Source organism: Dryobates pubescens, chromosome 23 (assembly GCF_014839835.1).
Source record: "Dryobates pubescens isolate bDryPub1 chromosome 23, bDryPub1.pri, whole genome shotgun sequence".
In the NCBI taxonomy this organism is placed as follows: Eukaryota; Metazoa; Chordata; class Aves; order Piciformes; family Picidae; genus Dryobates; species Dryobates pubescens.
In genome coordinates, this window is record NC_071634.1 from 1551744 (window position 1) to 1570016 (window position 18273).

An 18273-nucleotide genomic window follows, 5' to 3' on the forward strand; every position below is an offset into this window, starting at 1 on the left:
CTGGGGGCCGCGCTGGGGACTGCACTGGAGCCCCGCTGGGGACTGCACTGGAGCCCCGCTGGGGACTGCACTGGAGCCCCGCTGGGGGCTGCACTGGAGCCCCGCTGGGGGCCGCGCTGGGGACTGCACTGGAGCCCCGCTGGGGGCCGCGCTGGGGACTGCACTGGAGCCCCGCTGGGGGCCGCGCTGGGGACTGCACTGGAGCCCCGCTGGGGGCCGCGCTGGGGACTGCACTGGAGCCCCGCTGGGGGCTGCACTGGAGCTCTGCTGGGGGCCGCGCTGGGGCCATGCTGGGGGCCGTGCTGGGGCCATGCTGGGGGCTGTGCTGGAGCCACATGGGGGCTGCACTGGAGCCGCACTGGAGCCGCACTGGGGGCTGCACTGGAGCCCCGCTGGATCCATGCTGGGGACCGCGCCGGAGCCGCGCCGGAGGGGCCGCAGCGGCGCAGAGCAGGACTCACCCTGCTGTGCGGGGGGGGGTGGAAGAGCTTGCGCACGATGCAGGTGGTGGCCACGATGCAGAAGAGAATGGTGCCCACGATCTCCTTCCACCAGTGGAGCAGCAGCACAGGATCCTTCTTGCGAATGCTCTTGTAGCTCGTGTCCTCAAAGAACCGGACCGTGATCTGCGTGCTGCGCTTGCCCCGCTCTCTCTTGTAGTAGGGCAGGTAGTAGCCGTTGTCTGGTGGGGAGGACACAGAGAGGGCCACAGTGACTCAGAGGCAACCACACAACTGCTTTGCCTTCCCCCTGGCAGGTGTCCTCAGCAGACACAGAGGGCTTTTGTCTGCATGCCCCACGACTTCCAATGGCAGGTCAGAAAAGGCACTGAATCATGGCTGTGGGCTCCACAGCAACTGTGTAGAGGGGGAGGTGATGCTCCCCTTCTCTGCCCTGGTGAGACCACACCTGGAGCTCTGGGGCCAGTTCTGGAGCCTCTGTGCAAGGAAGGATCTGGAGGTGCTGGAAGGTGTCCAGAGAAAGGCCACGAGGAGGAGCAGAGGGCTGGAGCTGCTCTGCTGTGAGGACAGACTGAGGGAGTTGGGGTTGTGCAGGCTGGAGAGGAGAAGGCTCCCAGGAGACCTCATTGTGGCCTTGCAGGATCTGCAGGGGGCTCCAAGAAAGCTGGGGAGGGACTTTTGAGGGTGTCAGGGAGGGATAGGACTGGGGGGGATGGAGCAAAACTAGAAGTGGGGAGCTGGAGCTTGGCTGTGAGGAAGAAGTTGTTGCCCATGAGGGTGGTGAGAGCCTGGCACAGGCTGCCCAGGGAGGTGGTGGAAGCCTCCTGCCTGGAGGTGTTTGCAGCCAGGCTGGAGGTGGCTGTGAGCAACCTGCTGCAGTGTGAGGTGTCCCTGCCCATGGCAGGGGGCTGGGGCTGGCTGAGCCTTGAGGTCCCTTCCAGCCCTGACAGTTCTGTGATCCTGTGGTTCTATAACTGGTCTCTATCAGTGCCCATATGGAGACCAGGGATGAGCAGTGTCCCTCGGGGGCTGGTGCTGGGACCAGTGCTGTTAGACATCTTTGTCAGTGCCATGGGCACTGGGATTGAGGCACTCTCAGCAAATCTGTGGATGACACCAAGCTGGATGGTGTGACTGAATTTAGACACCGCTGCAGTGAGCAATTGGCCTCTTTACAGTTTTGGGGCAAGTCTGGTTTGGGTCAAAATGTCAAATTCATACAGGTCTCAGCCTGGCATCTCCCCACTCTGCAGCAGTTCCTCTCTGCTTTGGGCATGGGACATGGGAAGCTTTGCTCTCACAAACTAAGCCAGGGAGGCTTTCTCTTCCACTTCCAATACTTTAGAGGTAAGAAAGGTCTCTGCTTGCAACCACAATAGCATGGAGGGAAGAGATCCCTCCAGAGGGACCTGGACAGGCTGCAGAGCTGAGCCCAAGCCAACCTCATGAAGTACAACAAGGCCAAGGCCAAGGTCCTGCAGCTGGGTCAGGGCAATCCCCAGCACAAATCCAGGCTGGGTGAGGAGTGGCTCCAGAGCAGGCTGCAGGAGAAGGCCTTGGGGGTGTCAGGTGGTGACAAACTCCCCAGGAGCCAGCACTGGGCCCTGGCAGCCCAGAGCCAGCTGAGTGCTGAGCTGCAGCCAGAGCAGGGAGAGCAGCAGCACAGGGAGGGGATTCTGCCCCTCTGCTCTGCTCAGACTCATGTTCAAGGCCAGGTTGGATGAGGCCTTGAGCAACCTGCACTGGGGGAAGCTGTCCCTGCCCACAGCTGGGAGGTTAGAACTGGATGATCTTTAAGGTCCCTTCCATCCCAGCCCATTCTAGGACTCTGAATCCATGGAACCTGTCTGCATGCAGCACTTCCCAAGGAGGAATCTCCACCTACCATATGGGTACTGCAGAACTGAGAGTGCTCCATTGCTGTACTCCTCATGAGAGTATTTGTCATTGCTGAGACACTTGTCAAACTCATCAGAGCCCACCAGCACTGGAGTCCTGGAAGGAGAATCTGAGCAGAGAGAAGACAGAGTTTCCTGAGCTGAATGGTTAGGAAACTTCTGTCCTTGGATGACTTTAAATGAGAACCCCAAGGGCAGAAGTTCAGCAAACATCTCCTGGAACAGATCACGAGAGCCACAATGAATGCAAGGAAACACTAAGGGCATTTTATGGTCAGTTACTAGTACCCTGCAGACACTGAAGCTCAGCCTGGCTGTGCCCCTGGGCAGCCAGATCCAGCTGGAGCTGTCCCTGCTGCCTGCAGGGGGTTGCACAAGATGCCCTTGGAGGCTCTCTTCTAACCCACTGCATTGTGTGAAGCTGTGAATACCTCTCCCCCATGCATGGAACTCCTGGTTTGGGACAGGGCAATTCCCTCATTCCCATCACTGCAAAACTCTTCCTCCTCTTTGGCTTAGGAACTGGCTGGAGGCTGAGCCCAGAGAGTGGTGGTGAATGGTGCCACAGCCAGCTGGCAGCCAGGCACCAGTGGTGTGCCCCAGGGATCAGTGCTGGGCCCCAGCCTCTTTAACATCTTCATTGATGATCTGGATGAGGGCATTGAGTCAGTCATCAGCAAGTTTGCAGATGACAGCAAGCTGGGAGCAGATGTCGGTCAGTTAGAGGGCTGAAGGGCTCTGCAGAGGGACCTCGACCGACTGGACAGATGGGCAGAGGCCAACAGGATGGCATTCAACAAGTCCAAGTGCCAGGGGCTGCACTTTGGCCACAGCAACCCCAGGCAGAGCTACAGGCTGGGGGCAGAGTGGCTGAGAGCTGCCAAACAGAGATGGACCTGGGGGTGCTGATTGACAGCCAGCTGAACATGAGCCAGCAGTGTGCCCAGGGGGCCAAGAGGGCCAATGGCATCCTGGCCTGCATCAGGAACAGTGTGGCCAGCAGGAGCAGGGAGGTCATTGTGCCCCTGTACTCTGCATTGGTTAGGCCACACCTTGAGTCCTGTGTCCAGTTCTGGGCCCCTCAGTTTAAGAAGGACATTGAGAGACTTGAAGGTGTCCAGAGAAGGGCAACAAGGCTGGGGAGGGGTCTGGAGCACAGCCCTGGGAGGAGAGGCTGAGGGAGCTGGGGTTGCTTAGCCTGCAGAAGAGGAGGCTCAGGGGTGACCTCATTGCCCTCTACAACTACCTGAAAGGTGGCTGTAGCCAGGTGGGGGTTGGTCTCTTCTCCCAGGCAAGCAGCACCAGAACAAGAGGACACAGTCTCAAGCTGTGCCAGGGGAGGTTTAGACTCGAAGTGAGGAGAAAGTTCATCACTGAGCGAGTCGTTCATCATTGGGATGTGCTGCCCAGGGAGGTGGTGGAGTCCCCATCCCTGGAGGTGTTCAAGAGGGGATTGGATGTGGCACTTGGTGCCATGGTCTAGTTGTGAGGTCTGTTGGGACAGGTTGGACTTGATGATCCTTGGGGTCTCTTCCAACCTTAGTTACACTGTGAGACTGTGAAAACTTGGAGGCAAAGACAGAAATGTTTTACTGGGTTTGACCCTGTCAAATCCCCAGGAAAAGCAAGCAACCACTGGACACTCATTTACCCCTGGAATGATCATGAATAGAGCAGAGAGAGAGCCAGGTGGGAACATTCTCCTGGCCTGAAGCCCCCTGAGCAGCAGGAAGCTGTGCTGTGCCTTCAGGGCTCTGAGGTACTCACGGATCAAAGGCTTCCACTTGATCTTGGGCAGAGGGATAATGGAGTTGTCATTCCTGGATTCCAGAGCCTTTGGGCTGCTTGGGAACTTCTCAGAAATCCTGACTGATGACTGCAGGTACAGCTGGCCCCTGTACATCCCTGAGGGACAGAGTGCAGGGCTTAGGTTTAGTTCTCTTCAGCCACAGAAGCAAATGGCCCAGGTACAAAACATCACTGGAAAGAGTTCACAGCTGCACAGATTGCTTTGGGCTGGAAGGTCCAGGGAAGGGCACCAGAGCTGGGGAAGGGTCTGGAGAAGAGGGCTGGGGAGGAGCAGCTGGGGGGGTTTGGTGTGGAGCAGAGGAGGCTGAGGGAGACCTCCTTGCTCTCTGCAGCTCCCTGAGAGGAGGCTGCAGTGAGCTGGGGGTTGGGCTCTGCTCCCAGGACAAGAGGAAATGGCTTCAACTTGCCCCAGGGGAGGCTTAGGTTGGACATTAGAAGAAACTTCCTGACTGAAAGGGTTCTCAAAGCCTGGCCCAGGCTGCCCAGGGAGGTGGTGGAGTCCCCATCCCTCAGCTGTGGTGCTGAGGGCCATGGCTCAGCCCCAGCCTGGGCAGTTAGGTAAGGACTGGACTGTCTGATCTGCTTTCTTCCAGCTGAGCAGGGAAAGGCCTCAGCCATGTTTACTGCAGAGCAGGCTGCAGGCAGTGTCTCACCCAAGTAGACGCTGGACTCTGTGGCCCCCCTGGCAGCTTCCACCAGATCTTCCTCATCCTCCAGCACCTCACTGCTGGCAGTGTAACTTGTGTCATCAAACAGGCTGATGGGGATGACTTTGCCATCCTTCACCAGCCATGCAGAGGCAATTGGAGTGCAGAACTGAAGGAGAGAGAGGTAAGTTACTGTTGGATGAAGCAGAGAGGAGGTGAGAGCGATGCTGAGCACCGTGCTAACCTTCCCGGGGGCCTTTCTGTAGAGGTTCCAAGTCAACAAAGAGCCCAGCAGATGCCTGCTGCTTTGTGAAGCCCCCACCTGAGCCCAAGCTGACAGCCAGCCTCCATGCTCTGCAGAGCTCTGGCTTGCAGCAGGGCCTGCAGAGTCTGTCCCCCTACCTGGTACTCCCATTCCAGGTGTCCTCCTCGCCTGTTGAAAGCCATCACCTTCCAGTCAGCTACTGAGACCTTTATCACAGTGTCTTTCATCAGAGCCTCCTGCTCCTCCACATCTGAAATGATGTTGGTTTCTTCCTTGCTCAGAGGTGGTTTCAGAGTGCTCTCCAGGTACCCAGCTCGGCTCTCAAGCTCGGGGACGTAGCGCAGCTCGAAGTGACCAACGCTGAAATTCCACCTGCACGGGAAAGAGGGAAGAGGGGAAGGGAACTGACTGACCCCAGGCAGGATCCACATTCTCCATCCAGGAGGTTCTTAACCTCTTATATAGGCTGGGCCCACAGAACTCAGAGGAACACAACTGGGGAGTGCTAATCCAGAAGCACAGAATGGTTGGGGGTTGGAAGGGAGCTCCAGAGCTCACCCAGCCCAACCCCTGCCAGAGCAGGGCACCCAGGGCAGGGCACACAGAACACATCCAGGTGGGTTCTGAATGTCTCCAGAGCAGGAGACTCCACAGCCTCTCTGGGCAGCCTGCTCCAGGCCTCCAGCACCCTCACAGGGACAAAGTTTCCCCTCCTGTTCCCCTGGCACCTCCTCTGCCCCAGCTTGCCCCCAGTGCCCCTTGTGCTGTGCTTGGCCATCCCTGAGCAGAGCCTGGCTCCAGCCCTGCACATCTTTATCCCAGCACTGAGGGCAGCCCCCAGGCTGCTCTGCTCCCAGCTCCAAGCCCCAGCTCCCTCAGCCTGTGCTCACAGGGAGATGTTCCACTGCCTGCAGCAGCTCTGGGGCTCTGGGCTGGACTCTCTCAAGCAGTTCCCTGAGGTCCTTCTTGACCTGAGGGGTCCAGAACTGGACCACACCAAACAAGCTAAGAAATCTGGCCAGAGATGATGGGCAAGGTGAGAAGGCAGCTGAAATAGGGCCAATGGCACCAAAGTTTAGTGCACAGAATGAGCAATTCATCAAGCAGGACAGCTGGGGGGGTCAGGAGGAAAGCATTCATGCAGCTGATGAACATCCAAGTGTAAAGCACTCAGGAAGCACCGTGCTGCATGGCACAGAGCCACACAATTGTTTGGGTTGGGAAAGTTATCTCAGCTCACCCAGTCCAACATCAACCCAGCCCCACCATGGCCACCAAACCATGGCCCCAGCTGCCATGGCCACAGGGGTCTGGAACCCCTCCAGGCATGGGGACTCCACCACCTCCCTGGGCAGCCTCTGCCAGGCCCTGACCACTCCTGCAGCACAGAAATTTTTCCTCCTCTCCAACTTAAGCCTCCCCTGGCACAATTCCAGGCCAGTTCCTCTTCTATCACCTGATTCCAGGGAGCAGAGCCTAACCCCCCCCCTGGCTCCAGCCTCCTCTCAGGGAGCTGCAGAGAGCAAGGAGGTCTCCCTCAGCCTCCTCTGCTCCACACCAACCCCCCCAGCTCCCTCAGCTGCTCCTCCCCAGCCCTCTTCTCCAGACCCTTCCCCAGCTCTGGTGCCCTTCTCTGGCCCTGCTCCAGCCCCCAGTGAGGGCCCAAGGGTGATCCCAGATTTCTCTGCACATGTTTCTCTTCATTAATGAAGTGGAGCTCATCAACCCTGGGAGGCTTTGCAAGCTCAGGGTGGGACACTGGGGTTTTTTACCCCACTGGTTTGAATCCTCCACCCAACCCAGGGTCTCTGCCAGGTCCAGCTGCAGAAGGAGCACAGAGCTGATCTTCAGAGCCAAGAGCTCAGAAACCTTTGCACACCAACAAACTGGGCTGAAACTGAACAGCATTTCAGAAGGGAAAGAATGAAACAGGTATGGCTGGGTCTCCTTTACTCTCCTCCTCTTCCCTCCCCTCTCTCTCCTCCTCTTCCCTCCCCTCTCTCTCCTCCTCTTCCCTCCCCTCTCTCTCCTCCTCTTCCCTCCCCTCTCTCTCCTCCTCTTCCCTCCCCTCTCTCTCCTCCTCTTCCCTCCCCTCTCTCTCCTCCTCTTCCCTCCCCTCTCTCTCCTCCTCTTCCCTCCCCTCTCTCTCCTCACCCCTTCCCTCCCTCCCTTCCCTCTCTCCCTCTTCCCTCCCTCCCCTCCTCTCCCCACCCCTTCCCTCCTCTCCCCTCCTGTCTTAGTTCTTCTTTTCCCCTCCTTTTCTTCTCTTCATCCTCTCTCTTCTCTTCTTTCTCCACAGCCAGTGCTGGGGAGAGGATGCAGAGGGGCAGGGATGGCCAATCTGTGTCTTGAGCAAGGGGAGAGTATTTTTTGCACACTGTGTTTTGCTCCCCAAGGCTTCTCAAGGCCACTCTGGCCCCAGCAGGAGCCCACACTGGCTGCCTTCTGGTAGAAGTTTGGCATCTTTTATGTATTCAGGGCTTAACCTCCCCCCAGCTCTATCCTGTGAGCTGCACAGCAGCTCCTCTGTGTCACCAGGAAAGCATCTTTGCTCCTGCCTACCGTGAGAGGAGGGCTCTGGTGGAGATGCCAGCCTGGGTTTGCAGGAGCTGTGAGGAGGGAGCAGACCTCTCCCCTGCCAGCAGCAGCCCCCAGGCCCCATGGAGCCCAAGGCCTCCCTCTGCAGGCAGCAGATCCGTGGAGCTGAGCTGTGCCAGCCAGCAGCTGCAGAGCCTGCTGCAGACAGGAGAGGGAGCAGGGGCACAGGGAATGGCTGCTCTGAGCTCCATGAAGAGCCCACAGGAGGGCTGCAGAGGAACTCTTCATCAGGCTGTCTAGAGACAGGACAAGGGGAGATGGTTTGAAGCTGAGGGGGAGACTGGAGCTGAGGAAGAAGTTCTTCAGGGTGGTGAGACTCTGCAACAGGCTGCCCTGGGAGGCTGTGGATGCCTCCTCCCTGGGGGTGTTCAAGGATGAGACCTGGGCTAGTAGAGAGGAGTCCCTGCCCATGGAGGGAGGTTGGAGTAGACAGCCCTTGGAGGTCCCTTCCAACCACAGAGTCACACAATCACCAAGGCTGGAAGAGACCTCAAAGATCATTGAGTCCAAGCTGTCACCACAGACCTCATGCCTAGACCATGGCACCAAGTGCCACATCCAATCCCCTCTGGAACACCTCCAGGGATGGGGACTCCACCACCTCCCTGGGCAGCACATCCCAATGGCTAACAACTCTCTCTGGGAAGAACTTTCTCCTCATCTCCAGCCTAAACCTCCCCTGGCACAGCTTGAGACTGTGTCCTCTTGTTCTGGTGCTGCCTGCCTGGGAGAAGAGACCAACCCCCACCTGGCTACAACCTCCCTTCAGGGAGTTGGAGAGAGCAAGAAGGTCTCCCCTGAGCCTCCTCTTCTGCAGGCTAAGCAACCCCAGCTCCCTCAGCCTCTCCTCACAGGGCTGTGCCCCAGACCCCTTCCAGCATCTCAACCTCTTTCCTAACCTGAGGAGCCCAGAACTGGACACAGGACTCAAGGTGTGGCCTGAGCAGTGCTGAGCACAGGGCACAATGACCTCCCTGCTCCTGCTGGCCACAGTTCCTGATGCAGGCCAGGATGCCATTGGCCTTCTTGGCCCCCTGGGCCAACCCCATCTGTGACTGCAAGGCTGCAGCTGTGTAAGACAAGCAACCTTTGCAGCCTGTATTCCATGGGGCAGGCCTGGGGGGCAGGGTGTGAGTAGAACAGGTGCCTGGACTTTGTTAGAGACATCCTGCTGCATTCACACAGCAAAGTCACAGCCTGGACTGGTTTGTGCAGCAGCTAAGGACAGCTCACCTGTGCTCTGAGCATGAACAGGGCTCTGCACATCACCACAGCAGCTTTCAGAGTGGCACTTCTAAAAACTAAGGCTGAAAACATTTTAGGCAGGGCCTTGAGCAGCCTGTGCTGGTGGGAGGTGTCCCTGCCCATGGCAGGGGGTTGGAGCTGGGTGAGCTTCGAGGTCCCTCCCAACCCATTCCATGATTCTGGGGCTGGAATGAAGCTCTTGCAGCTCACTGTCAGAGCAAGCATGCAAGGTTAGCAGCACACACACACAGCCCTGGCTGCTCTGAGGAGCAGCTGCACCTCTGCTCAGGTAACTCCTTGGAGCTGTTGGGAAGTCCAACCCAGCTGGGAATGACAGCATCTGAAGGGTGGGTGGCAAGCAGAAGGGGCCAGGCTCTTTTCACTGGTGCCCAGTGACAGCACAAGGAGCAGTGGACACAAACTGGAGCACTGGAAGGGCCTCCTCAACATGACAGAATTCTTCACTGTGAGGCTGCTGGAGGCCTGGAGCAGGCTGCCCAGAGAGGCTGTGGAGTCTCCTGCTCTGGAGCCTTTGTGGCCCTGTCTGGATGTGTTGCTGGGTGCCCTGCTCTGGCAGGGGTTGGGCTGGGTGACCTCTGGAGCTCCCTTCCAGCCCTCCCATGCTGGGGCTCTGTGCCAGGCAGCATGGTCATTGCCATCAGTCCCAAGCACTTGCCTGGACCCCAAGCAGCATCAGGCAGCAGCAGCTGCCTGCAGGCAGGCCAGGGAGCACCTCACTGCAGGACCACCCTGGGAGGGCAGGACTACAGCAGGGGGTAACAGCAGGAGCCAAACACCCAGTCCCACAGCTCTCCTGCAGCAGGCTCCTCTTGGGGCTGGGGACTGCTTGGAGACAGCCACCCCACACTGCCTTCCCCAGGAGAGTCACTGCAGCCAGAGGCTGTCCCAGCCTCTAGGGACAGGCAGCACCTCAGGGCTGGCTTCCCAAGCAGCTCGTGGGGAGTGCTCAGGCTGTGGAGATCCCTTCCCAGCCCTGCGGTTGGGTGAAGCCAGCAGCCCAGGGACAGCCCAGGGCAGAGCCTAGGACAGAGCATGGGGCACAGGCTGGGGCAGAGCCTGGGGACAGAACAGGGCACAGCCTGGTGGGGGCACAGCCCGGGGCAGAGCACAGGGCACAGCCCGGGGCAGGGCACAGCCTGGGGGTAGGGCACAGCCTGGGGGTAGGGCACAGCCCGGGTGGGGGGGGGGCACAGCCCGGGGCAGAGCACAGGGCACAGCCTGGGGGTAGGGCACAGCCTGGGGGTAGGGCACAGCCCGGGGGTAGGGCACAGCCTGGGGCACAGCATAGGGCACAGCCCAGGGTAGGGCACAGCCCAGGGTAGGGCACAGCCCGGGTGGGGGGGGCACAGGGCACAGCCCGGGGTAGGGCACAGCCTGGGGGTAGGGCACAGCCTGGGGCACAGCATAGGGCACAGCCCAGGGTAGGGCACAGCCCGGGGCAGGGCACAGGGCACAGCCCGGGGTAGGGCACAGCCCGGGGCACAGCGTAGGGCACAGCCCAGGGTAGGGCACAGCCCGAGGTAGGGCACAGCCCGGGGGTAGGGCACAGCCTGGGGCACAGCGTAGGGCACAGCCCGGGGTAGGGCACAGCCCGGGGCAGGGCACAGGGCACAGCCCGGGGTAGGGCACAGCCCGGGGCACAGCGTAGGGCACAGCCCAGGGTAGGGCACAGCCCGGGGTAGGGCACAGCCCGGGGGTAGGGCACTGCCCGGGGCACAGCGTAGGGCACCGGGGAGGCGCCGCCGGCTGCGGGCTCCCCGCACTCACTTCTCGGCGCCGCTGCGCGGTCCCACCGCCCGCACGGTCTTCTGGGTGCGGTGCAGCAGCAGCGTCTCCTCCTGCTCCGCCTCCTCGTCGTCCCAGCGGCGGCAGCCCACGGCCGAGCAGATGTACTTCACCTGGGGCGGAAGGCAGAGGCTCGCACACGCTGCCGGCCCCCGAGGGAGCAAAGCCCAAGTCACCGCCAGCCCCGGCCCGGCCCGGTCCCCTCCAAGCCCCTCCACCTCCCAAACTGTGTGATTGCCCTTTGCCTTGTTAGCTCATAATGAGGAATGAGGACCCTGCCTAACTCTGGCCTCACAGCACCACAGCTTTGGGCTGGAAGGTCCAGGGAAGGGCACCAGAGCTGGGGAAGGGTCTGGAGAAGAGGGCTGGGGAGGAGCACTGGGGGGGTTTGGTGTGGAGCAGAGGAGGCTGAGGGAGACCTCCTTGCTCTCTGCAGCTCCTGAGAGGAGGCTGCAGTGAGCTGGGGGTTGGGCTCTGCTCCCTAGTCTCAGGTGACAGAAGGAGAGGCAATGGCCTGGAATTGTGCCAGGGGAGGCTGAGGTTGGAGATGAGGAAAAATCTCTTTGCTGCAGGAGTGGTCAGGGACTGGCAGAGGCTGCCCAGGGAGGTGGTGGAGTCCCCATGCCTGGAGGGGTTCAAGCAACCTGTGGCCACAGCAGCTGGGGCCATGGTTTGGTGTCCCTGGTGGGGCTGGGGTGCTGGTGGTTGCACTGGGTGAGCTCAGGGAGCTTTTCCAACTGTTCTATGACTCTATCTATGTGCAGCAGCTGCAAGCCATGGCCCTGGCTCCCCAGGCAGCTCAGACTCCGCTCCCCTCAGCCATGTGCTTACAGCCACACTGCAGTTTACATCCCAGGAGCATCTTATGTGCAACAGTGCTCAAAACACAGAGACAGAAGACAGCTTCTCAGGCTCTTACCTTCCCTGAGTATGAGCTCAGCCCATAGGTTGTCAGAGACTTTCCCCCAACCAGGACAACGTCCTCCCCAAATTTGTAGGAGGACTCGAGGAGGGACTCGACGGTGAAGGGCACAGCTTCCATGCTCTCCCGCTCCCTGTCCCACTGGAACAGGTCCCCATCCAGGGAAGGGATGATCATCTTGTTGCCAAACACCTGCAAGGATGGCAGGGAAGGAGGGTTACCATCAGCCCACAGCTGGATCCAAACACACACATCACAGCTGCAAGCAGCAGGGCTCTGCCCTTCCCCTCTGCTCCACTCTGCTGAGACCACAGCTGGAGCTCTGGGGCCAGCTCTGGAGCCTCTGTGCAAGGAAGGATCTGGAGGGGCTGGAAGGTGTCCAGAGAAGGGCCAGGAAGAGGAGCAGAGGGCTGGAGCTGCTCTGCTGTGAGGACAGACTGAGGGAGTTGGGGTTGTGCAGGCTGGAGAGGAGAAGGCTCCCAGGAGACCTCATTGTGGCCTTGCAGGATCTGCAGGGGGCTGCAAGAAAGCTGGGGAGGGACTTTGGAGGGTGTCAGGGAGGGATAGGACTGGGGGGGATGGAGCAAAACTAGAAGTGGGGAGATTGAGATTAGATGTGTGGAGTTGTTGCCCATGAGGGTGGTGAGAGCCTGGCACAGGCTGCCCAGGGAGGTGGTGGAAGCCTCCTGCCTGGAGGTGTTTGCAGCCAGGCTGGAGGTGGCTGTGAGCAACCTGCTGTGGTGTGAGGTGTCCCTGCCCATGGCAGGGGGTTGGGACTGGCTGAGCCTTGGGGTCCCCTCCAGCCCTGACAGCTCTGTGGTTCTAAGGCTGTCCAAGCAGGGACACTGCATTGCACTCCAGCCTCCTGTGTGGAAGCCAGAGGCTTCTCTCTCCAAGTTCTGCTGGAGACAGGAATTGTTCAGGCATTCAGAGCACAGCTGGCTTCCACTCCCAGTTAAGCAGCAGTTCAGAGGGTGACACCTGCTCCACTGGAGGCCAAACACTTCAGAGCTCAATCAGCTCATGGATCTGAATGCAGACACACTGCAGAGTCTGCCATGGGGAGAAGCACTCCTGAGGACACAGGCCCTGGCTCCACTGCAAGCTGTGCAGAGCATTTCTGAGAGCTCCCAGACAATGGCAGTGGCAAGGAAGGTTCTGCTGCACTGCTGCTTCCACAGCCAAGCCCTGTGCTGAGCTGCAGCCAGAGCAGGGAGAGCAGCAGCACAGGGAGGGGATTCTGCCCCTCTGCTCTGCTCTGCTCAGCCCCCAGCTGCAGCACTGCCTCCAGCTCTGGGCCCCCAGCACAAGTGGGACCTGGAGCTGCTGGAGAGGCTGCAGAGGAAGTCACAAAGATGATCAGAGGCTGCAGAACCTCCCCTGTGGGGCCAGGCTGGGAGAGTACCTGAAGGGACTACAGAAGAACTTGGGAGAATTTCTTCTTCATCTGCCCTGCTCCAGGTTCAAACCACTGCCCCTGGGCCTATCCCCACAGTCCCTCCTGGACAGTCCCTCCCCAGCCTGCCTGCAGCTCCCCTGCAGATATTGAACTGCAGCTCTGAGGTCTCCCTGGAGCCTTCTCTTCTCCAGGCTGCACAGCCCCAGCTCTCCCAGCCTGTCCTCCAGCCCTCTGATCTTTGTGGCCTCCTCTGGACCCTCTCCAGCAGGTCTGTGTCCTTGTTTTGGGGGTCTCATATCTGGCCCCAGCACTGCAGGGGAGGTCTCCCCAGAGCAGAGGGATCCCAGCCCACACTGCCCCCTTGCCTTTGCAGAGACTCAGATCCCCCTTGCTCTCCCCAGAGCTGCTCAGCTGTCAGCACACTGCTCCTTGGCCTTCTCTTGACCACACAAATCACCAAGAGAAAGGGCAGGGCCCAGCCTGCCCAGGCCCTGCTGCCCATCCATCACACCAAGATCTGCAGGGAGACCCTTGTTGGGAAGCATGACTCACTGCCAACGAGTGCTGGGGGACTGCTTGAGAAGCTCATTAGCAGCATGAGAGACCATAACTGACACACAGCACTGCTGGCTGGAGCCACAGTGGCTGTGCCCACCCCCAGCACTGAGGAACTGCAACCCACAGCAGCTCAGCTTCTCAGAACATGCATTAAGAGGGTGATGTTAATGAGGCTTCTTCACAAGCCCTGTCCATTTGGGCAGCCCTCCACAGCATGCTGAGAATGGACTCAGCCATGCCCCAGGCAGGGTGCAAGGAGCACCTCTGGTGCATGTGCAGTGATCAGCTCCAACCCCACCTTAGAATCATGGAATGGTCCAGGTTGGAAAGGAGCTCTGAAGGGCATCTGCTCCAACCCCTCAGCAGTCAGCAGGGGATCATCTAATCCACCCCCCTGCCATGGGCAGGGACACCTCTCAACTAGACTTGGCTGCTCAAGGCCTCTTCCAGCCTGGCCTTGAACACCCCCAGGGAGGAGAAATCCACAGCCTCCCTGGGCAGCCTGTGCCAGAGTCTCCCTTGTACTGAAGAACTTCTTCCCCAGCTCCACTCTAACCCTGCTCTGCCTCAGCTTCAAACCCTTCCCCCTTGGCCTGGCTCAAAGGACCCTCAGGAAAAGTCTCTCTGCAGCCTTCCTGCAGGATCCCTTCAGGTACTGGAAAGCAGCTCTGAGGTGCCCACAGTCTTCTTTTCTCCAGGCTGAACACCCCCAGCTCCCTCAGCCTGGCCTCATAGGAGAGAGAATCCTCCTGCCAACACAGTACTGCTGCCCAGACTCACACAGGGGCTGTTGGGGAGGGACTGCTCAGAAGGGGCTGTGGGGATAGGCCCAGGGGCAGTGGTTTGAACCTGGAGCAGGGCAGAGTTAGGTTGGACATGAGGAGGAAGCTCTGCACAGGGAGGCTGGGGAGACACTGGCACAGGCTGCCCAGGGATGGGGTTGAGGCTCTGTCCCTGGGGACACTGAAGCTCAGCCTGGCTGTGTCCCTGGGCAGCCTGCTGGAGCTGGAGCTGTCCCTGCTGCCTGCAGGGCTTGGCCAAGCTGCCCTTGGAGGCTCCCTCCCAGCCCAGTGCACTCTCTGAGTCTGATGAGCTCAGTGCAAGCAGAACCCCTGGCTGCAAGACACAGATCTGAATTCTGTGCAGGTCTAAACTCCATTCTCCCTACTGCTGATGCCCTGAGCCCAGGGCTTCCAAGTGCTGAGAATGCAGAGACTGAGCAGGGCAGGAGTGGGTCTGCACAGCTGGGTGCTGTCACTCAGCTGCCCTTGGAGGCTCCCTCCCAAGCCAAAGCAATCTGTGAGTGTGTGACACAGGCTCAGCAGCACACCAGAAATGCTCAAACAGAATGCTGAAGCCATGCAAAAGAGTCAGAAGGCTCCTGGTTATTATTTGTGGAAGCAGTGTGAGGATCTGAAACCAGAGCTGCTGCATCACTGAAATCCCCTCTGGCCTGACACTTCTTCATTCCTCTAAGTGGGTCACAGAGGAGCAAACAGCATGAAGCAAAGCTGGGATTCACCCAAAGAGAGGGAGAGACAAATCTTGCCAACATGTGCATGCCACACCTGGCACCTCCCCTGGCACTGCCTGGCACAGCTCATGCAAGGAGAAAATGTCACTGAGCTGCCCCACACTGCTGGTGACTGCTTGCACTCACAGACTGCACTGGGCTGGGAGGCAGCCTCCAGGGGCAGCTTGTCCAACCCCTGCAGGCAGCAGGGACAGCTCCAGCTGGAGCAGGCTGCCCAGGGACACAGCCAGGCTGAGCTTCAGTGTCCCCAGGGACAGAGCCTCAACCCCATCCCTGGGCAGCCTGTGCCAGTGTCTCCCCAGCCTCCCTGTGCAGAGCTTCCTCCTCATGTCCAACCTAACTCTGCCCTGCTCCAGGTTCAAACCACTGCCCCTGGGCCTATCCCCACAGCCCCTTCTGAGCAGTCCCTCCCCAGCCTGCCTGCAGCTGCCCTGCAGATATTGAACTGCAGCTCTGAGGTCTCCCTGGAGCCTTCTCTTCTCCAGGCTGCACAGCCCCAACCCTCCCAGCCTGTGCCCACAGGGGAGGTTCTCCAGCCCAGATTGTGGCCTCCTCTGGACCCTCTCCAGCAGTTCAATGTCCCTCTTGTGCTGTGGGCCCCAGAGCTGGACCCAGCCCTGCAGGTGACTGCAGAGCAGTGGGGCAGGGTCCCCTCTCCTGAGCTGCTGGGAATGTTGGCTCCCTCCCAGATATTGACCTTCTGGCAAAAAGTGCAAACACCTGGCAGTGCCAATGCTGCAGGGTGGCCTAGCACAGCCAGAGCCAGCTCTGTGCATGCCCAGCACACAGACAGGGGCCAACAGATGTCCTCCCCTTCTGCAGGGAGGGCTCACCTGTGCTAATCACCTCAGCAGTGACAAAGGAGACAGAGCAGTAAGGTCTGCACCAACATTCACACCCCAGAGCAGCCTGGGGGCAGGCTGGGAATCTGTCTTTTGAAGGACAAAAAGTGCCAGGGCCAAAGCTGCAGCATTAGCTTGTAACAACACAGAGTCACAGACCCAGTTGGGCTGGAAAAGCCCTTTCAGAGCACCCAGCCCAACCATTCCTGAGCTCTTCCAAGGCTGGTACCCATGCACCACAGCTCTGCCAGGGATGGGCATTCAACCACCTCCCAGGGCAGCCTGGGCCAGGCTTGGAAAACCCTTTCAGTCAAGAAGTTTCTTCTAATGTCCAACCTAAACCTCCCCTGGGGCAATTTGAGGACATTTCCTCTTGTCCTGTTCCTAGGGAGCAGAGCCCAATGCCCCCTGGCTGCAGCCTCCTCTCAGGGAGCTGCAGAGAGCAAGGAGGTCTCCCTCAGCCTCCTCTGCTCCACACCAAACCCCCCCAGCTCCCTCAGCTGCTCCTCCCCAGCCCTCTTCTCCAGACCCTTCCCCAGCTCTGGTGCCCTTCTCTGGCCCTGCTCCAGCTCCTCAATGTCCTTCTGGGAGTGAGGAGCCCAAAGCTGAACCCAGCCCTCAAGCTGTGGCCTCCCCAGTGCTGAGCCCAGGGGCACAATCCCTGCCCTGCTGCTGCTGCCCACAGCACTGCTGCTGCAGCCCAGGCTGCTGGAGGCCTTCTTCTCCTCTCCACCCCCTTGACCAGCTTGGATTCTCTCCTAACACTCCCCAAGCACAGGACTGTCCCAGACTGCTTTGCAATCCACTCTTGCAGCAGTGCAGAACAACTTCCAGGCTCTGCAGCTGTTCCTTTGCATTCAGAATCCCTCTCAGGTGGGACAGACAGCTGCAGTCACTAGGGAGGCACCCTGGGCATTTCCCTTGTCCTGAAGGTGTTGTTCCAGGGCCTCACTTGGAACTTTTCCACCAGCAACAACTGGCAAATGCTGTGGTACACTTCCAGGCCATGGGTCAAGTCAGGTCATGGCTTGGATGGCTTCAAATTCCTCGACAGCAGGGCACAGCCATACGAATATGAAGCCATCCAAGCCATCAAATGCTGGATGCTCAAACTTCACAGCTTAGTTTGGGGTGCCTGAAGAACCTCCCCTGTGGGGCCTGGCTGGGAGAGCTGGGGCTGTGCAGCCTGGAGAGGAGAAGGCTCCAGGGAGACCTCAGAGCTGCAGTTCAATATCTGCAGGGGAGCTGCAGGCAGGCTGGGGAGGGACTGTTCAGAAGGGGCTGTGGGGATAGGCCCAGGGGCAGTGGTTTGAACCTGGAGCAGGGCAGAGTTAGGTTGGATATGAGGAGGAAGTTCTGCACAGGGAGGCTGGGGAGACACTGGCACAGGCTGCCAAGGGATGGGGTTGAGGCTCTGTCCCTGGGGACACTGAAGCTCAGCCTGGCTGTGTCCCTGGGCAGCCTGCTCCAGCTGGAGGTGTCCCTGCTGCCTGCAGGGCTTGGCCAAGCTGCCCTTGGGGGTTCCTCCCAGCCCAGAGCAATCTGTGAGTGTTGAACGTGAGGAGAGCAGATTGAGATTGGACATCAGGCAGAAATTCTTTCCAGGGAGGGTGGTGAGCCTCTGGCACAGGCTGCCCGGGGAGGCTGTGGCTGCCCCCTCCCTGGGGGTGTTCGAAGCCAGGTTGCTCAGGGCCATGGTCTAGAGGAAGGTGCCCTTGAGCCTGGGCAGGGGGGTTGGGAGCAGCTGGTCTCGAAGGTCCCCAAAGCATTCTGTGCCTCCATCCTTCTGCACAGCAACTGCTGTGGGCTGCGCCTGCAGCGCGGGGGGCGGGGAGGGGACTTTCCTTGAAAGCACAGGCAGGCAGCATCGGCATGCGGCTCAGGTGAAGGAATGACATCAGCCTGTATCTCTGAAGCATTACCTCATCTCCTCAGCCAGGCGGTGACTCACCCAGGCAGTCAGCTGCAAATCTCTCGGCACGGCAAATGTAGGTTAGCAGGATGCGCACGGCTCCGCTCCCCCCCCCCCGAACAGCGACTGGCTGAGCGCGGCCGCCCCGCACCCGGCCCCGCCCGGCGCCTGCCTCCCCCAGCCCGGCCCCAGCCGCGGGCAGGCTCCGGAGCCTGCCGCCCAGCCCCCAGCTCGCTGCGCAGCGCCCAGCCGGGGAGCTGCCGCTCGCCATTGGCTGCGCCGAGCCTGCCGCAGCCTATCGGCGCCGGGGGCTGCTCAGTCTCCAGGCCGACAGGGGCTGAGGTAATGCGGCTGCTGCCCAGCTGCCCCGGCCCGAC

General features: G+C 59.9%; 1 protein-coding gene across 1 annotated transcript in view; it reads right to left on the minus strand.

Annotated features, from left to right (window-relative positions):
- EIF2AK3 (eukaryotic translation initiation factor 2 alpha kinase 3) overlaps nucleotides 1-18273 on the minus strand; it is a 72441-nt gene that overhangs the window by 23320 nt on the left and 30848 nt on the right. Inside the window, exons 3-9 of the mRNA XM_054172214.1 lie at nucleotides 11649-11843; nucleotides 10712-10842; nucleotides 5218-5452; nucleotides 4822-4984; nucleotides 4127-4264; nucleotides 2347-2469; nucleotides 462-682 (exon numbers count right to left, since the gene is read on the minus strand). Coding sequence (XP_054028189.1) covers nucleotides 462-682; nucleotides 2347-2469; nucleotides 4127-4264; nucleotides 4822-4984; nucleotides 5218-5452; nucleotides 10712-10842; nucleotides 11649-11843 — 1206 coding nt within the window. The remainder of the gene's footprint in view (nucleotides 1-461; nucleotides 683-2346; nucleotides 2470-4126; nucleotides 4265-4821; nucleotides 4985-5217; nucleotides 5453-10711; nucleotides 10843-11648; nucleotides 11844-18273) is intronic.